Genomic DNA, 15,643 nt, shown 5'->3' on the forward strand with positions numbered 1-15,643 from the left:
CCAGCCCCACCCATGTGGGGTGGGACTTGCTGGCACCACACACCACCCACAGCCCTAACTGCACAGCAGCAGCTGTTGGCCAGCAGGGCGGACATTCCCAAACCAGCTTGGCCTTGGTGTGTTTCCTCTCCCTCCCGCCTGTCTGAGCAGTTGTGGCCTCAGGCCTCCACTGAGACACCTCCGCAGGCCCTTGCCACAGCGGGCCCAGCTGGTGAGATGTTGCCCTGAAAGCAAGACTGCTCTGTTGCCCTCAGCCACAAACACGGTACGGGAACAGCCTGTGCGCCAGCCCATTCGCTCCTGGTCAGAGGCAACTCTGGGCTCAGAGCCTCAGGCCACTTCTGGACCATGACATACTTCTGGGACCTCCCAGGGACAGTAGGGCCATGTCTCTGGTTCTGCCAGGGAGTCAGGACAGGAAGCAAGTGGTGGCAGCATAGTGCTCAGGCCAGAGACACATTCTGGGCACAAACTACCAGCAGAGGCCTTAGAGGAGATTCCTACCACCACCAACTGCACCCGCGTTCTCCACACACACCGCTGAGCATGAGGGCGAGAGGCAGGGCCTGCTCACCAGATCTTGGGATGTGACAGGAATGGGGACAGGAGCCTGGGGAAACCTGGGGAGATCCTGCTGGCCCTGGGGAGCCCCCGACAGGTCCATGCGCAGCTGCCCCACACCACGAGGACAAACAGAATGCATGGCAGTAAGGAACTGGGAGGTCAGAGTAGGTATGGGGTGCTCTACTGACTCCAGGGACCAGGGCCTCTCTGGTAACTGGAAAGGCGTGGGGCCCGTCCACAGCAAGCACGCAGCCCCACTCACCTGGGTCCCTTTGTGGAACCCCTACCTAAAGCTTCTAAGGGCCACCAAAACTACCTCACAGAACAAACGCTCATCCAGCTGGAAAACTGCCCTGGGCAGCTGGTGCTGATGCAGAGTGTCTCTGTTAGCACTGGACTGTGGACTAGAGCTAGAGGACATGGAGCAGGGGCATGGAGGCCTGTCGAAGAGCGGCCTTCTGAACGTGACCTATGGGGATGTGGGCATGGCCTCTGCACCTGCAGGTCAGGCTTCGCTGGGACAGGCCTCACTCAGGCACTTACACAGCTGTGGAGGCTCTCCAGCTGGGACAGCTGTGGCAGAAGCCAGACAAGTGAAGCTCTCTGCCCCGCACAGGAAAGCAGCAGAGCCCCGTTTCACCACAAGAGGCGTGGCTGGAGCAAGCCCTTCTGAGGTAAAAGCAGACCCACATGACACCTAGGGCAACTTTCTAAGCCAGTCCCCATATCCTGGGCCTAGAAAGCTGGAAAATGACCAGGGCAACACCTTGCTGGATGGGGGACCTACTGCACGATGTGTCAGAGCACCTCTCAGTGCTCAGCAACCCAGGCTCCAGTCAGAGCTGTATACTGTGGTGGCCACAGCCAAGACTGCACTGCTGGGAGGTGCTGAGGCCAATGTGACCTGACCCATGCATCTGTAGGGCCGTGGGGTCAGGAGAGGCAGCAGCTAGCAAGGCCCTGGCGGCCCACAGTCCCCACTGAGATCCCATCCACCCCAGCACCCCAGGACCCTCCTGCATAATAGGCCGCAGCAGTGGTGGAGCCCTGGGTACATGGGTCCCAGGGAGGAGGTAGTGGTTGCCAGTCCCAGGAACGGCCCCCCAAAGGGGTTACCTGTGGGTGCCAGAGAGAGGCCCCTGCCTCCTGCACTACTCCCAGCGGCATGGGCGTTAGCACCATTCTGCTTCTCCAGGGTAGACGAAGAGTCTCGGGGCTGCGGCACAGGGCTGGGGGTGCTCCTCTGAGAGAGAGACCACAGCACGTCAGCAGGCCGAGCAGGACAAAGAGGGGGTGCCAGAAGGGGTTCGAGGCCCTAGCCAGGAACTGGGCCAGGAGGACTGTAGGCCAAATGAAGACCAGGGCAGAGGAGACCGTGGACATCCAAAACCCCAGGAACTATGCGTGTGGGTGAGCCATGCACACGTCACGTCCAGTTAAGAGACCAGGTGGAACTGCCACAGGTCCACCCATGAGAGATGAGGGGCTGCCACTCAGGCAGAGGCACAAGGGCCACTCAGGCAGGGCACCGCTCTGCTCGGGAGCAGCAGGAGATAGGCCTCGGGTAGTTCTCCTGATCGGTAAGGCTCTCCTCCCTCTGCCCACTCATGCCACCTTCCACCAAGCCCAGACAACAGGTAAAAGAGCAGGCGCTGCACCGTTAAATCTGCACTCTGAATGCCCTTTCTCTGGAGTCGGATGCTTGAAATTTTATAGCATATGAATTTGTTGATTTTTATATTTTGGGTAGTGGGGATGGAACCCAGAGGCACTGAACCACTGAGCCACATCCCTATTTCTTTGAAACAGGGTCTTGCTAAGTTGCTGAGGCTGGTCTGCAACTTGTGATCCTCTTGCCTCAGCCTTCTGAGTAGCTGGGTCACCAGAGTGCACCACCGTGCCTGGCAATGGGGCGTAATCTAACAAAAAAGGATATCCCATAAAAACAAATGAGAGGGCTGGGGTGATGGCTCAGTGGTGGAGTGCTTGTCTCGCGTGCGTGAGGCACTGGGTTCGATCCTCAGCACCACATTAAAAAATAAATAAAATAAAGGTATTCTGCCCCCCATCTACCAAAAAAAAAAAAAAAAAAAGAGAGAGAACCCCGAACCCCTCTTGGCCACACGTGGCCCCCAAAGCCCCAGCCCAACCCCAGCCCCAGCCCAGCTTACCACCCTCTCGGCGCGGCTGGGCAGCACCACACTGGCCAGGGGAATGCTGACAGGAAGCTTGTTTGGCTGCACAGTGCTGAGCGGGATGCTGATGGGCAGGCTGGTGATGGTCTCCCCGTGGCCGCCATAGGCTCGCTCCTTCCCACTCTGCTGACAAGCGCCAGACTGTCACCACTGGCCCAGCCAGGCTCAGCAGACCCCAACCCAGGAGCACAGCCTTCAGTACACCACCCCCACTCTCCTGCAAGGGACAAGTAGCATCCATCTCTAGCTGGCAGTCCCCACAGGCAACTGTCTTCCATGGTGACGGCACCTCTCAGGCCCATGGGGCTTATACCTGCATAGCCTATGCCCTCGCCAGTGCAGTCCCAGCCTCCTGGACATCCCAGAGGCCCACTCACTTGGAACACGTCTCCAGACCGCTCCGCCTGCTGCACTGTTGGCTCCCTGATCACTGCCTGCAGGGCATCCTTCCCCACCCCTTGCCCACCCCCCACCTCCTCTCCATCCCTGCACACGTGCAAGAGGCTCCCTACCACAGAACCATGGGGCAACGGCCTCCTAAGCTGTATCCGGCACCCAGCAGCACACCCCGCCCTGGGAATGAACAGCTTCCCAGGGGAGACCCTGACGGAGCCCTGCCTGCCGCCACAATCTGCATCCTGAGGCCTGCACAGGTCAGTTACCCACATGTCCTCCAGGCAAAACTGTGTCCCATTGAGTTCAAAGTTAGAAAGGGCAACCCACTCTCCTAAACATGTCTCAGGATGGCTCTGTGGGGCACCTCCCAAAGCCCTGACAAGCCTGCCCTGCCCAGCACTCAGCCTGCAGAGCCCGAAGCCGAGGCTCCCAGGAGGCCAGCACCTCACCTTCTCACTGCTCTTTTCTCCTGCGATGGGCAAGGCCCCTGGAGAAGTGGGCCGGGGGTCTTGAGGGCTCAGCTTCATGCTGCTCGAGAGGCCAGGGCTCTGGCAGGGAAGGCTGCTTTCCTTGGCGTGCTCAGCTCTGCAATGAGAAACAACACTCAGGAGCCCCCTTGGAGCCGTAGTGGACCAAGCCCGGCAAACCCCAGAACTCTTCCTGTGGCTGCTGCCCCTTCCACTGCACTCACCGCGAGTGCACTTCACTGGCAACCATCTTGGCAGGCCCAGCGTGGTCCTGGCTCAGGTGCCTCCTAAGCACGATCTTGGCTGGGGAGAGCCTGGTGTAGTCCGGCAAGGCCAGGCCCGACAGCTTCTCCAGCCGGGGGCGGCCGCTGTGGCTGGGGGTGCAGGGCACGACCTCCTGGTCCAAGGGGGAGGCGAGGTACTGGGGGGTGTTCTGCTTGGAAGAAGGCCGACTCAGAGCACCACAGAGCTCATAGCTGGTGGCGTGGCCATTCATGGAGAGCTCTGGGCTCATGCTGCTCACGTGAGGCAGGGCAAGCCTGGCACAGTCCAGCTCCAAGTGCAGCCTGCTGGCCTCCGCCTCCAGCTCCCGGCCCAGGGTGCCCTTCCCGCGCAGGTGCATGGACAGCGCATCGTCAGGCGGCACGCAGGACTTGAGCTGCAGAAGCTCCTGCTGCCGCTGGCTCTTTTCCAGCTCCACAATGCTGATCTGCAGGGCAAGAGGGAGCCATCCGACGGGATGGGAGGGCGGCCAGGCCTATCTCCCAGCCAGCCACCACCCACAGGGACCCTCCCAAGGAAGGTACAAGTTGGCCGCCCCGGAGCTGCCAGGGTGTGGCACACATGAGTGAGAAGACCCAGGCAGCGGAAATCTAAGGATGGGGTGGCAGATACAGGACACGCGGATGTCACAGACAGGCCAACAGACACGTGCTCTTCGAGAGGAGAGCACATGCCTCCAGCAGTCACAGGAGCACCGTGACCCACTTCTGTTAGCACAGACTTGTGTGCATGGAAACAGCAACGCTGCGGAGGACGGGCCACACTGGACCTGCAGCCTCTCCTTCCTGGTGCTGAGGGGACACTTTCCATTCAAGCAGTTTGCTCTGTGACCCCTCAGCCCGCTACTGACGTAGCACACAGGAGCCCGTCGTGCTGAGAAGGGCAGAAGCCACGAGGGCCTGGCATGAAGACCTCTCCCAGGCCAGAGGCTGCGCAGGACGGTGTGGGCGGGGCCCGCCAGCTCCTTTCCCTGTTATCTTTGAGATGTTTTTCGCTGTGTCCCTCAGCTGGTCTCAAGCAACCCCACCTCTGCCCAGAGAAGCTGGGGCAATACGTGTGCCACCGTGCCCGGCTGTTCCTGTTTTACAGGACACGCCAGCGAGGCTGCTGGGGACAGTGATGCTCGGCAGGGCACAGTGCAGAAATGCAGCGGGCAATGTGCCCCGGAGCCTTCAAACGCCAGGGAAGCCACTCGTCGGGAGTTCATGTTGAATGTATCCCAGTGTCTCCCAGTGAGGAGCCATCCCATGGTAAGCGCCCAGGGACAGGGACCTTTTCAGTAACCTGGAGCCTGCCCTGGAAGGTATGGCCTCCGAGGGTCCAGGTGCTCACTGCAAGCCCCCTCGTTTCCCTCCGCACTGCTGCCTGGCAGTACTGTGCCTGCCCTGGGAGGGCAGGCCTACACACTGCCCCGCCTCCTCACGCTTTCTGAGTGGACACACCTCTCACGTCTCAGGGTATGTGCTGGGTTTTTTTGTTTGTTTTTTTAACACATTTTAAAAATTTTATTTGTTTTTATTTTTACGTGGTGCTGAGGATCGAACCCAGTGCCTCCTCCGTGCTAGGCGAGCGCTGCCCCTGAGCCCCAGCCCCAGCCCCAGCCCCCGAGCTGGCTTTGGAATAAGCAAGTTCTGCCAGAGACCACTTTGCTAGGTATTTTTATGAAAAAGGTCCCAGGAAATCGGAGGTCTGGGGTGGATCCCTGCCACCAAAGCCACACCAGGGGCACGAGTAAGTGGTGCCCAGCTGCCTCGGCCTGCACACAGCAGGGGCCTGACAGGACAGGCCCATGGTGTGAAGCACAGGCTGCCACGGCACCTCCGCTGCCCTCAGGGACGCCTCTCAGGCTGGAAGTCGGGGGTCTCTGGGGTCTCACCTGCAGCTCCAGGCAGTGCCGCTGCTTCTCCGAGATCTGGCTCCTCAGGGCCTGCTTCTCCTTGCGCAGGTTCTCCAGGGACAGGGAGGACCAATCCAACTTCAGCTCCTCACACCGGGCCCGGAGCTGCAGCCATAGGGACAAGGAGTCTTGGCAGCAAGTCCAGCCCAGCCCAGCCCAACCCCAATGGCAGGGAAGACGAGGAGCGCTGCTCTCGCGGCAGGGTGCCCAGGGGCATGGCCCCGCGTGCCTGGAGCACGGCCCCACGTCTGGATGCCAGTGTGGCAAGCCAGGGCCCTCACAGAGCCTGTGGTACACAAGATCACCAACCCACGAGGGGCGAGGTAAGGAGTGCCCCGTGACCTGGCAGGGGGCACCCTGAGAAGCGAAGCTCCTAGAGGTCCAGTGGCACGTGAAAAGTGGGGCCACAGGTCTGGAGCATGGTCTGAGGCGGGGTCCACAGAAGTCCTGCCTCACAGACATCCTGACCAGGGCCGTGGGGAAGCCGAGCTCCTGGAGGACATCAGCTCTTCCATGGCTGACCAGTCAGTGACAGGCCTCTGGGCCCACGTGCCCAAGGGAGACCCAGCAGGTCAGTCCTCGACCCAGCCCACTCCAGAACACTCTGGAAGCCGCAGCCTGATGCCGGCACATACCAGCTGCAGGCTCTGGCTGCGCAGCTCGCTGTTGTCCCTCTCCAGCTGCTCGGACTGCTCCCGCAGCTGCTGGTTGTGAGCAGAGATCTCCTTCTGGGCTTGGATCAGGTCATTGTAGGTCAGGGCCTTCACACCCAGCTGGGGACACAACAAGAGGCGCGTGGGTGCAGGAACAGCTCGCCCCGGCAGCCTGAGGAGCCCCCACGGCTGCCAGGGACCACAGGGGAGGGAGTGATGGGATGGATAGATGGCAGAAAGAAGGAGCCTCTCATGTCCCTGGGGACACTAGAGGGTGGGGTGCATACTGGTGACCGCAGAGAAGACAGAGGTGAAGGGAGTGACCATCTGCAGCCCTGCCCCAGGACACAGAAGCGGCAGCCCCACGTGGCTGCAAGTGGACCGGGGCCCTTCCCTCCTCCGCCAGCCTCCGCCGTCCTGACAGAATGCCATCATAGAGGCAGGCAGGGCTAGGGGAAGCTGCCCTGGACCTCACCGCGCTCCACCAAGCCCCTGGTCATAACTGCTAGGATGGAGGCCCAAGGCAGCCGCATGGCCTGCAGGCCACTACCTCATCCAGTTTTTGCTGGAAGAGTCTCCTGATCTCCTCCTTCTGGGCCTGGCAGTGGCCGAAGAGCTGCTGTGCGGTGCCCAGCAACTGGGCGTTCCTCTCCTGTGGGTAGGGGACAGACGGGAAGAGAGCTCAAGGACCACTGGGAAGGCTGATGCCATGCGGTGACAGTGGAACCAGCACGGGAGCAACACAAACCCACGCCCAAGTGCCCACAGCAGGACAGACAGCATGGAGGGCAGGGCCACACGCACCTTCTCCTGGTCCAGCAGCTGCTGCAGGTTGGCCTTGTACTGGGGGGTCTTCGTGTAAGCCAGGAACTGCAGGTACTGAATCTTGAACGACTCTAGGGAGACACAACTCGGCTTGGAAGACAGCACATGAGGGGAGCGGGGAGGGCAGGGCAGGGCAGGGCAGGGCAGGGGAGGGATGGCCCTTCAGGAGCGCTGGGCTTCGGCCTCAGCTCACTGCACTTCTGGGCGGGGCCTGGGCTGCCTGCCATGCCCAGGCTGTGCCCCCCAACCATGGCGATGCCCACCCTCCCTGTGACACATCTCGCAACACCCACACCACAGGGGTGCCCTGTGCAGCACAGCAAGATGGCCCTGCACTCTCCTGGACCCACCGGGCACAGAGCCCACCTGATAGCTGTGCTGGGATTCCTCCCTGTGCAGTGACTCGGTCTCCAGGGTGGGTGTCCTGACACTACAGGGTGCTGAGCTGCACCCTGGTCTGGTACCCCAGTCAGGACAGCCATCAATATCTCCTGAGGTGAGTCAGCCTCAGTCACTCACATAGGCCCAACCTGAGCCTCTGCTGACCCATCCAGGAGGTCCAGCAGGGGTCTCTGGGGAACACTGGTGCTGAAGAACCTCTACACCCAACCCCAAGCTGCATGGGAGCCATGACCCCCAGAACCCTCGACCCGTCCTGAAAACACTGCAGGCCAGGGCAGCTGCCCCAGCCAGGCCTCCTGGGGCCCCGACCAGCTCACCTAGCAGCTTTTGTAGCGCAGGTGGGGTGGGCGCCACCAGCAGTGGGTTGGGGGAGTGCCGCTGCACACTGGGAGGTAGCTGGTAGAACGGGCTGTGAGGTGACCGGCAGGCATCTGCAGGAGAAAGCCGCGTCCAGGTGTCAGCCATGAACGCCCGCCCCGACTATGCGGGATAGCTCTCCAGGTCTACAGAACCGAGGCTCCCTACGTTTCCTGGAAGCCAGAGGACGCACCCAACAGCACATCTCGGCAACACGGACTGCCACCCGCAGCGGCCATCTGGCTGGTGGCCCACTCCTGGCCTGAACACCACCACTTTTGCCTTAGTCGCTTTGGCCTCACATGTGCTAGGCAGGCGCTAACCACCAGCAAGAATGGGCTGAAAAAGCACCCACGTGCTACAGGGCTTCGCTCAGGGCAGGAGGGCGCTGACCGGTACGCACCTCCTGCAGTCACGACCACCCCTGCTCCTCCCAGGGCCCTCAGCAGGGTGGGCAGGAGGCAGGCATGCTTTCCCCAGGGCACCTGGACACTGGCTCCAGGAGGTGCCCTGGGCAGGGTTAGGCTGCTCACCCTGGGGCGAGGAGGATGCTGTCCCTGTCCGGGACACGGTCTGGCTGTGCAGGAGATCCAGTGCAGATTGGTTCTTCTTGGGCTTGCGCTCGGGGTTTGCAGTGTTCATTTTCTTGGGACGCCCACGCTTTCGGCCAGCCATCTTCCGCCCCTTCTTGTTCAATTTCTTCTTCCGGGCTTTGGAGGGAGATGGCTTTTTGACAGTGGTTACCCCCGCTTTTTCCTCCTCAGCACCAGAATCCTGACCGGCAAAGGCAGGAACAAAGGGTCCGGCTGATTACCAAGACGGTGCCAGGGGCTGGGGGCGAGGCGCAGGGCAGCTGCTCTCAGTAGCCCCCGCCATGGATGGCAGGCACTGCCTCCGTGGCCAAGGCAGGGGCTGAGTCCTACGGGCCTTCCCTGGGGGCCCTGTGAGAGGGCACCTTACCCTGGGGGCCTCAGCGGGCCCAGCCGCCTTGCTCTCGGGGACCTTGGCGGGTGCGGCCGCCTTGCTCTCGGGGACCTTGGTGGGGGTGGTCGCGTTGCTCTTGCTCTCTCGCTGCTGCCGACGCCGAGCTGCCTCTTGCTCCTCCTGGGAAGAAAGCGTGGGACACGTGTCCGGAAGGCACTGGCACTCAGCTCTCCTTTCCCCGTGGCACAGGTGAGAGCGTGGGGGCAGCGCGGCACAAGACCCAGGCTGGCACAGAGGTAGCCGGTGTCCTCCGCCAACGCCCGTGAGAAGAAACCAAACACCTCAAACACGAGGCGACCAAGAGCAAGACCCAAGTGCAAGGTCCCAGCCCTGCCCCTGAAGGGGAAACCCAGAGGCCCACCTGCAGGCCACTAGCTGCCTAGGCATTTGCCCCCTTGACCAAGAGGCACTGGCACTCTGCAGTCATGAGAGAACCATGTCAGCCAGCCAGGACAGCTGCACTCTCCTGAAGACCCGCACCCCAGGAAGAACACTGCCCAGAGGGCCCCCACACACTGGGCCCAATCCAGTCCATTTAAGGACAAGGACTCCTCTGACTCTCCCGAGGGACTGAGTGGAGGGTCATGCTCCCAGCTTGAGTGTCCAGTGACCAGGCAGCTGAAGCCGCAGAAGCACTACTAAGCCCACTGTCCAAGCAGGACAGGCATGAGAGCAAACACAGGTCGGGCAGACCACAACAGGCGGGCTACCCAACTCTGGTCAGGGAGGGACGCAGGGCAGCACAACGAGCCAGTAGCCTGCACAGAAGCCCCCGCCTCAGCACGCTCACACCACAGCCCACCCCACCCGCCCCGCCGGCCGGCCCAGTCTGCTGGCAGTGAGGCAGACGCACAGGCAGAGGGCAGCAAGGGATGCAGAGACCCTGGCCCTCAGGCACCTGGTCCCTCAGAACCTGGCGGCTGCACACAGAGCACCACACCCACACCGCTAAGTCAAGGAGAAAGAAACAACAACTTACCCTGAGTTTTGGGTTTTTCAGACTAGAAAAATAGTTTTCAAGCTAAAAGGAAGAGGAAAAAAACACTTAATACAAGTGAGTCCCAAATTTCCAGGACAAAAGCGACACCCAGAGAACCTCAGGCACACTGGACAGCCAGGTGACAGGTACTCAGCACACAGCTGGCATCAACAGCAAGCCCAGTGTGACTCAACCCCCCAAAAAGCTGTTGTCCCTGCCACTCACGATAGTCCCAACCCTCAGGCCCCAGAGTCTCGTCTCCTGCAGAGAGACTGGGAAGCGGGTGGCAGAGGCACAGGACCAGCCTCCCGGGACACTGGGTGAGGAAGCCAGGTGGGCCGTTCCCGTCCCTGTGCTGTTCAAGCCTGAGACCCACACACAGCCCTGACTGTGCGCCACTCGCGGCCCTTTCTGCTCAGTCCACACAGGGCTCCACGGGTGGACGGCTCTGGGAGAAGGCAGAGGTGGCTGCACAGGGCCAGGTCGGGGAGCCTCGAGCACAGGGGAGCAGAGCGCGAGAACTCACTATGGTGCGGTCGATGGTGTGCAGGTAGTAGGAGACTGGCTTCCCCGTCCACGACACCGAGCCCTTCAGGGGTGACAGCTCAACCACACGCATGATGGTGCCAATGTCTGCAGACCAGCAGAAGAGCTCAGGCCACAGAGCGCACGGCCCTGGGCCCGGCCACCCGCCTCCAAAGCCCCGCAGCTGAGAAGGGCCAGCAGCGCCCGTGCCACGGTCGACCGCCTTCACCCTGTGCAGGGCCATGCCTGGGTCCCCCCAAGCCCAGGCTGGCCAGCAATTCCCAGGCCTGGCCTGGCTGCCAGAGCAGGCGGAGGAGCAGCACCTGAGCCAGAGCTCTGTGGCCTAGGGGAGCTTGTCAGGATAAAGGCAAGGGGCTCGACCGCATGGGTCACCAGGAGCCTGCAGAAGGATCTGGAAACAGCTCAGATCACAGCTGTGAGAACAGCCAGCACCTCTGAACATGCACCCTGAGAAGAGAGGAGAGCGCTGCCCAGAGGACAAGGGAGGCGCCACAGTTCCCCTGCATGGGCAGCCAGTGGGAGGCAACCTAGGCCTCCAGGCCAAAGCCTTTCCTGTCCAGGGGCCCTGATCCTTCACCCCCTCCTCAGAGCCACGGTCTCATCTGGGTGACTCTGCTCCCAGGGGACACGACCACATCAGACAAACGTGGTCATCATGAGGCAGAGGGAAATCAGGACACTGCTTGGCAGCCTGCAGTGACCTGCCAGCCAGAGGAGCTGCCCCGTGTGCGCAGAGCCAGGGGAGACTGGCCAACGCACGTCTGTGCTTACTCTGCCCTGCTCAGTCTCCCAGCAACGCAAGGGCTCTTACCACTCAAGTTTCTACTGTTGATTCTGAAGTTGAGAGGTGCGAAGGGTTTCGAGGACACGATTCTGCCACCTGAAACACAAAGGAGACTGGTTCCACTCGTGGGAAAACATGCATACACATGACCCAAACTGCAGCTCAGAGCAGGCCACCAAGGAGACAGCAACAGGACTCGAGTCCCACCCACCACTCAGAGGAAGGAAACCTAGGCCTCGGGTGCCCGGTGAACCTGTCCCAGAGAGTCCTCCTTCAAACACACTGGGCAGCCCTTCCTTGGGCAGCCCTTCCTTACGCAGCCCCGGTGGGTCCCTGAACCTGCTGCCCCAGGTGGAGGCGCACCAGACGGCACGACCACCACCGACTGCAGGGTCCACACAGAGTGCCTGGGGACCTGGGACTGCCACCCATGGAGGAGGAAGCCAGGCTGGGAACAGCAGTGCCTGGCGGACCTCTCCTGGGGCGGATGGCCGACTGAGGAAAGGGGACACACGTGTGTGAGAAGGGCCAGCACGGGGCCCAGGATAGGGAGGCCCTGGGCAGGGCTGGGATGCGTGGCCACCCACTCGAGTGAAGCCTGGGGCGATGAAAGCAACAGCCACACAGACAGCGGTCTGACTGTGCCCAGAGAGGTGACAAAGTCCAAGGGCCACAAGAGCCACAGGGAACCCTTTCACTAAATTCATTGCTGATGTAAATATCAATACTTGTCGCCATTATGAAACAGCTTTTCACATAAAAACAGAGGTCGTAGACATGCCGCTGCCCTGGGAGCCAAGCTGTGTGCGCGTGCGCAGCCGTGGGGCGGAGCCAGCCCCCTGAGCTGCACTAAGCACCCCCCTTTTTTTTCTTTCACTATTTTTTTAGTTGTAGGTGAACACAACGCCTTTATTTTACTTTTTATTTTTATGTGGTGCCGGGGACCAAACCCCATGCCTCACGCATGATAGGCAAGCACTCTAACACTGAGCCACAACCCTGGCCTTTTATTTATTTATTTATTTTTAAAGACATTTCATCTCCAGACAGGTTCTCTTTAAGTTGCTGAGACTGGCCTTGAACTTCCAATCCTCCTGCATTGGCCTCCAGAGTCCCTGGGATGGCAGGTCCAGCCACCATACCCAGCCCAAACCTTTTATTATAATAAAAGTCAAATAAAATCAAAGATGAAAGCGTGAAATTTAAATCAGAAAATTCAAACATCGTCCAGTTGGGCACATCTGTGTGCACACACACTCGCAGGACACCAGCATCCAGCCCCCACAACCTACCCTGCCTTTGCTTTTTAAGTCCCGACCCCCAGCAGGAGGGCTGGGCTGGGCTGGACTGGGCTGCCACAGGCCTGGCCAGGTCCTGCTGTGCCAGAAAGGAGTCAGACCCTGATGAGCAGGGTCCTGTCAGAAGGCCATGGAGCCAGCGAGGCTGGCTCAGTGGCATGCGGGGAATCGTCCGAGCTGCAGAGAACATCACTACAACAGCCTGCTCCCCACTGCGCACCCAGGCCATGAACAGAAGCAGGAAGCCGTGCCCCACACACCCCACAAGCACGCGGGCAGCAAGCAACGCCAGTGGCCACCCCTCGTAAACGTCCTGCGTGATCCCAGATCCAAAGGGATGCGCCGAGGCGAGTGAGCGCCTTCTGAGGGCACCTGTTACCACGAAGGGCTGGCACCCAGCACAGCTGGCTGCGAGGGACAGGTCAACAAACAGGGAGGAGCAAGTGCAAGACATGGGATGCCCCACAAGACTACAGTTCAACACTGACACAGGCAAGGTTAGGAGAGGGGGTGGGCCTGAATGTGCCCAGAGTATGGGGGAGCCCCGTCTCGCATGCCAAAGCCCCAGGTGCCACCCCTAGGGCCACAGAAAAGAACACAGGTGCGAATGTCAGAGAGCAAGTGACCCCAGCAGCCACCAGGCAGTGCCCATAGGTGAGTGCAGACGGAAAGGCAGCTGTGGAGTCCAACAGGAATCTCTTCCTTCTGAGGGTGCAAGCAGCACTTGACACCGGTGACCCCAGTCCTCAGGAGGGACTTGAGGGCCGCTCAGGGATGCAGTGTGGCACTGGCCACCCCTGACTCTACAGTAACTCAGGACACTGCTCCACACAGGGCTACAGTCACAGCCCTGCACACACAGGCCCAGGCCCAGTGCTTCCCACAACTGGTGCCGTCTGGTTGATGCTGGGCTAGTCTGTCCACTCAGTCTGCCTGACAGTGGGATGACAACCCTGGAGGAGAGCCTCCCCACAGTCTCTCCTGGCCTGGGGCCTCCCGAGAACAAGCGACAGGAAGCAGGCTCCCAGCGCCCAGGACACCTGGAAACTCAGAGCAGCAGCAGACAGAACAGCAGCCGGCAGAGGAGGGGGAACAGCGGCAGTTTGGTGCACTGCCCCATACCTCCTGGGCTTGGCCCCATGAGAGCCCCAGGAAGATGCAGGCAGGACAAGCAGCAGCTCTGTCGGGAGCTAGGGACACAGCTCAGCTGTAGGCGCATGCCCTGCGTGCACAGGCCTGGGTTCAGTCCCCAGCACCACCAAAAATAAAAGAGCGGCAGGAGCAGCAGCTCTGCCCTTAGCTACACTAGCAAGAGCCACCGTGGCCCTGCCAGGCAGAGTCAACGGCTTCTGACGCTGCCGGCCACTGTGGGCCGGGGACACGTCGAAGTTTGTGAAGGGAGACTCCCAATCTGCTTGCCTGCCGCACTGGAGGGCAGTGGCATCTGAGGCAGGGCCCTAGGCAGACGCACTTTGGGCACAAGGATTCGAGCCCACAGCAGTGGATTCACTTGTTCCAAAGAGACAACCCAGGCCAAGATTTACACACACAGCGACCTCAGCCCTCAGGAGGGGCTGTCCGTGCGGAGCCCCGTATTGTGAGGGCCTGGTGGAGGGGTGCATTACCTTCCTTCATGTTTGCAAACCGCTCCTTCAGCTGGTGATCCACCTCAGGACCAAAGGCAAAGTTATTCACAAATATAACACTGCAAAACAATGTTCCAGTTGAGTCAGCCACAGCTCCACTCCAGGCACACAGTCCCAGCGTGGCAACGACCTGCCTCCAGCCACCACCAGGCGCTGCCCGCACCCCACCTGCCCCCCGGGGCGCCACCAGAGCAGAGCAGCAGCACGGGCCTAAACAAGGCGCTCTCGTGTTCCTGGCCAGGGGCCCCACTGAACCCTGGCAGTCTTAAAACCAGAGTGTCTGGAAACGTCCACTAGCGATCACACCAGGTCAGACATCCCTGAGGACTGGACAGGGGGAAGCAGGACAGCTGTGATCAAGGTGGAGAGCCATGAAGGCCTGGCAGGGATGAATGCAAAAGATGGACACAAAAAGTGGACACTCTGTCACCAGCACACAGAATAAAGATGGATGGCATATGCCCACGATGAAGGCATCTGGAGACCTAGACAGGGCTGGGTCTCATGCCCACTGGCCCTGCAGGCACTGAGCATGGACAGTCCAGGAGCCAGAGTCAAGCCTGACAGCTGTGAGATGGAGATGGCAGCTGGGCTGGGGCCATCGAGAAGCACACTCCGCACTCTCTACGCGTGGCCGCCCTGTCACTCCTCAGACACGACGAGGTGGACAGTGACCCAGACCCAGATGGCCAGCATAAGAAAGGGGCTGCCCGCCCGGGTCCTCAAGGGCGATGGGATGCCCCATGCCCGTGGGTACCACGTGCCCGCACTAGCCGTACCTTGTGTTGGCGATCCGCTCTCTCCACTCTTCTGAGAGGAAATCGCCTCGTTCCAGCTGAGAAAGAAAAGAGACCATTTACTCCCCGCATGGGTCTCGTGCAGTCCCACAGTCCTGCCCCTGCCCGGCTGCTGAGGAACACCTGAGAGGAGTAGCCGCCGGGGGAGGACACAAGAGAGGCCGAGGCCCGCCAGCCGCCACCTGTGCTACAGTGGGCCGGGAGCAAGGTGAGCTGAGCCCAGCCAGGATGCGGGAGCAGGGCAGAGCCCGTGACCACTCAGGGCCTGGAAGGGGGCAGACCAGCTTGGATGGGAAGTGGTGACAGCCACACCAAGGAATGTACTTGATAGCCGTGATGCTATGTCCATGCTCTCACTGGAGCCCACCCACAGGGCCCGTGGACCCAGGATGCGCCTGCTGCCGCCTGCGCTGTGGCTGGGCCCTCTAGGGGCAGCCCTGGGCAGGCTGTGTCAGTCCCACTAGGGCCTCCCTGAGGCAGCTCCGCAGGGCTGGGAAGCCCAGGGTGCCCTTCCTGTCCCCATAGTGCCCACGACACGCACACACAGCAGGGGAAGCCGGCCCCTCTGAGG

At 60.9% G+C, this 15,643-nt stretch overlaps 1 protein-coding gene across 6 annotated transcripts in view; it reads right to left on the minus strand.

Annotated features, from left to right (window-relative positions):
• The window catches only part of Dot1l (DOT1 like histone lysine methyltransferase), a 54,757-nt gene that overhangs the window by 10,752 nt on the left and 28,362 nt on the right, over positions 1 to 15,643 (minus strand). For 5 of the 6 annotated variants that reach the window (XM_026414709.2, XM_026414708.2, XM_026414707.2 and 2 more), the window contains 16 exons: positions 15,055 to 15,110; positions 14,255 to 14,334; positions 11,359 to 11,427; positions 10,528 to 10,634; positions 10,002 to 10,043; positions 8,999 to 9,142; positions 8,572 to 8,812; positions 7,999 to 8,112; positions 7,259 to 7,350; positions 7,005 to 7,106; positions 6,437 to 6,574; positions 5,781 to 5,906; positions 3,847 to 4,331; positions 3,605 to 3,740; positions 2,736 to 2,882; positions 1,681 to 1,807 (listed from right to left, as the gene is read on the minus strand). In XM_026414709.2, the coding sequence (XP_026270494.2) occupies positions 1,681 to 1,807; positions 2,736 to 2,882; positions 3,605 to 3,740; positions 3,847 to 4,331; positions 5,781 to 5,906; positions 6,437 to 6,574; positions 7,005 to 7,106; positions 7,259 to 7,350; positions 7,999 to 8,112; positions 8,572 to 8,812; positions 8,999 to 9,142; positions 10,002 to 10,043; positions 10,528 to 10,634; positions 11,359 to 11,427; positions 14,255 to 14,334; positions 15,055 to 15,110 (2,206 nt within the window). The remainder of the gene's footprint in view (positions 1 to 1,680; positions 1,808 to 2,735; positions 2,883 to 3,604; positions 3,741 to 3,846; positions 4,332 to 5,780; positions 5,907 to 6,436; positions 6,575 to 7,004; positions 7,107 to 7,258; positions 7,351 to 7,998; positions 8,113 to 8,571; positions 8,813 to 8,998; positions 9,143 to 10,001; positions 10,044 to 10,527; positions 10,635 to 11,358; positions 11,428 to 14,254; positions 14,335 to 15,054; positions 15,111 to 15,643) is intronic. The other variant, XM_026414711.2, reaches the window with a different exon arrangement.

The sequence above is a fragment of the Urocitellus parryii genome, chromosome 3 (assembly GCF_045843805.1).
Source record: "Urocitellus parryii isolate mUroPar1 chromosome 3, mUroPar1.hap1, whole genome shotgun sequence".
Lineage (NCBI taxonomy): Eukaryota > Metazoa > Chordata > Mammalia > Rodentia > Sciuridae > Urocitellus > Urocitellus parryii.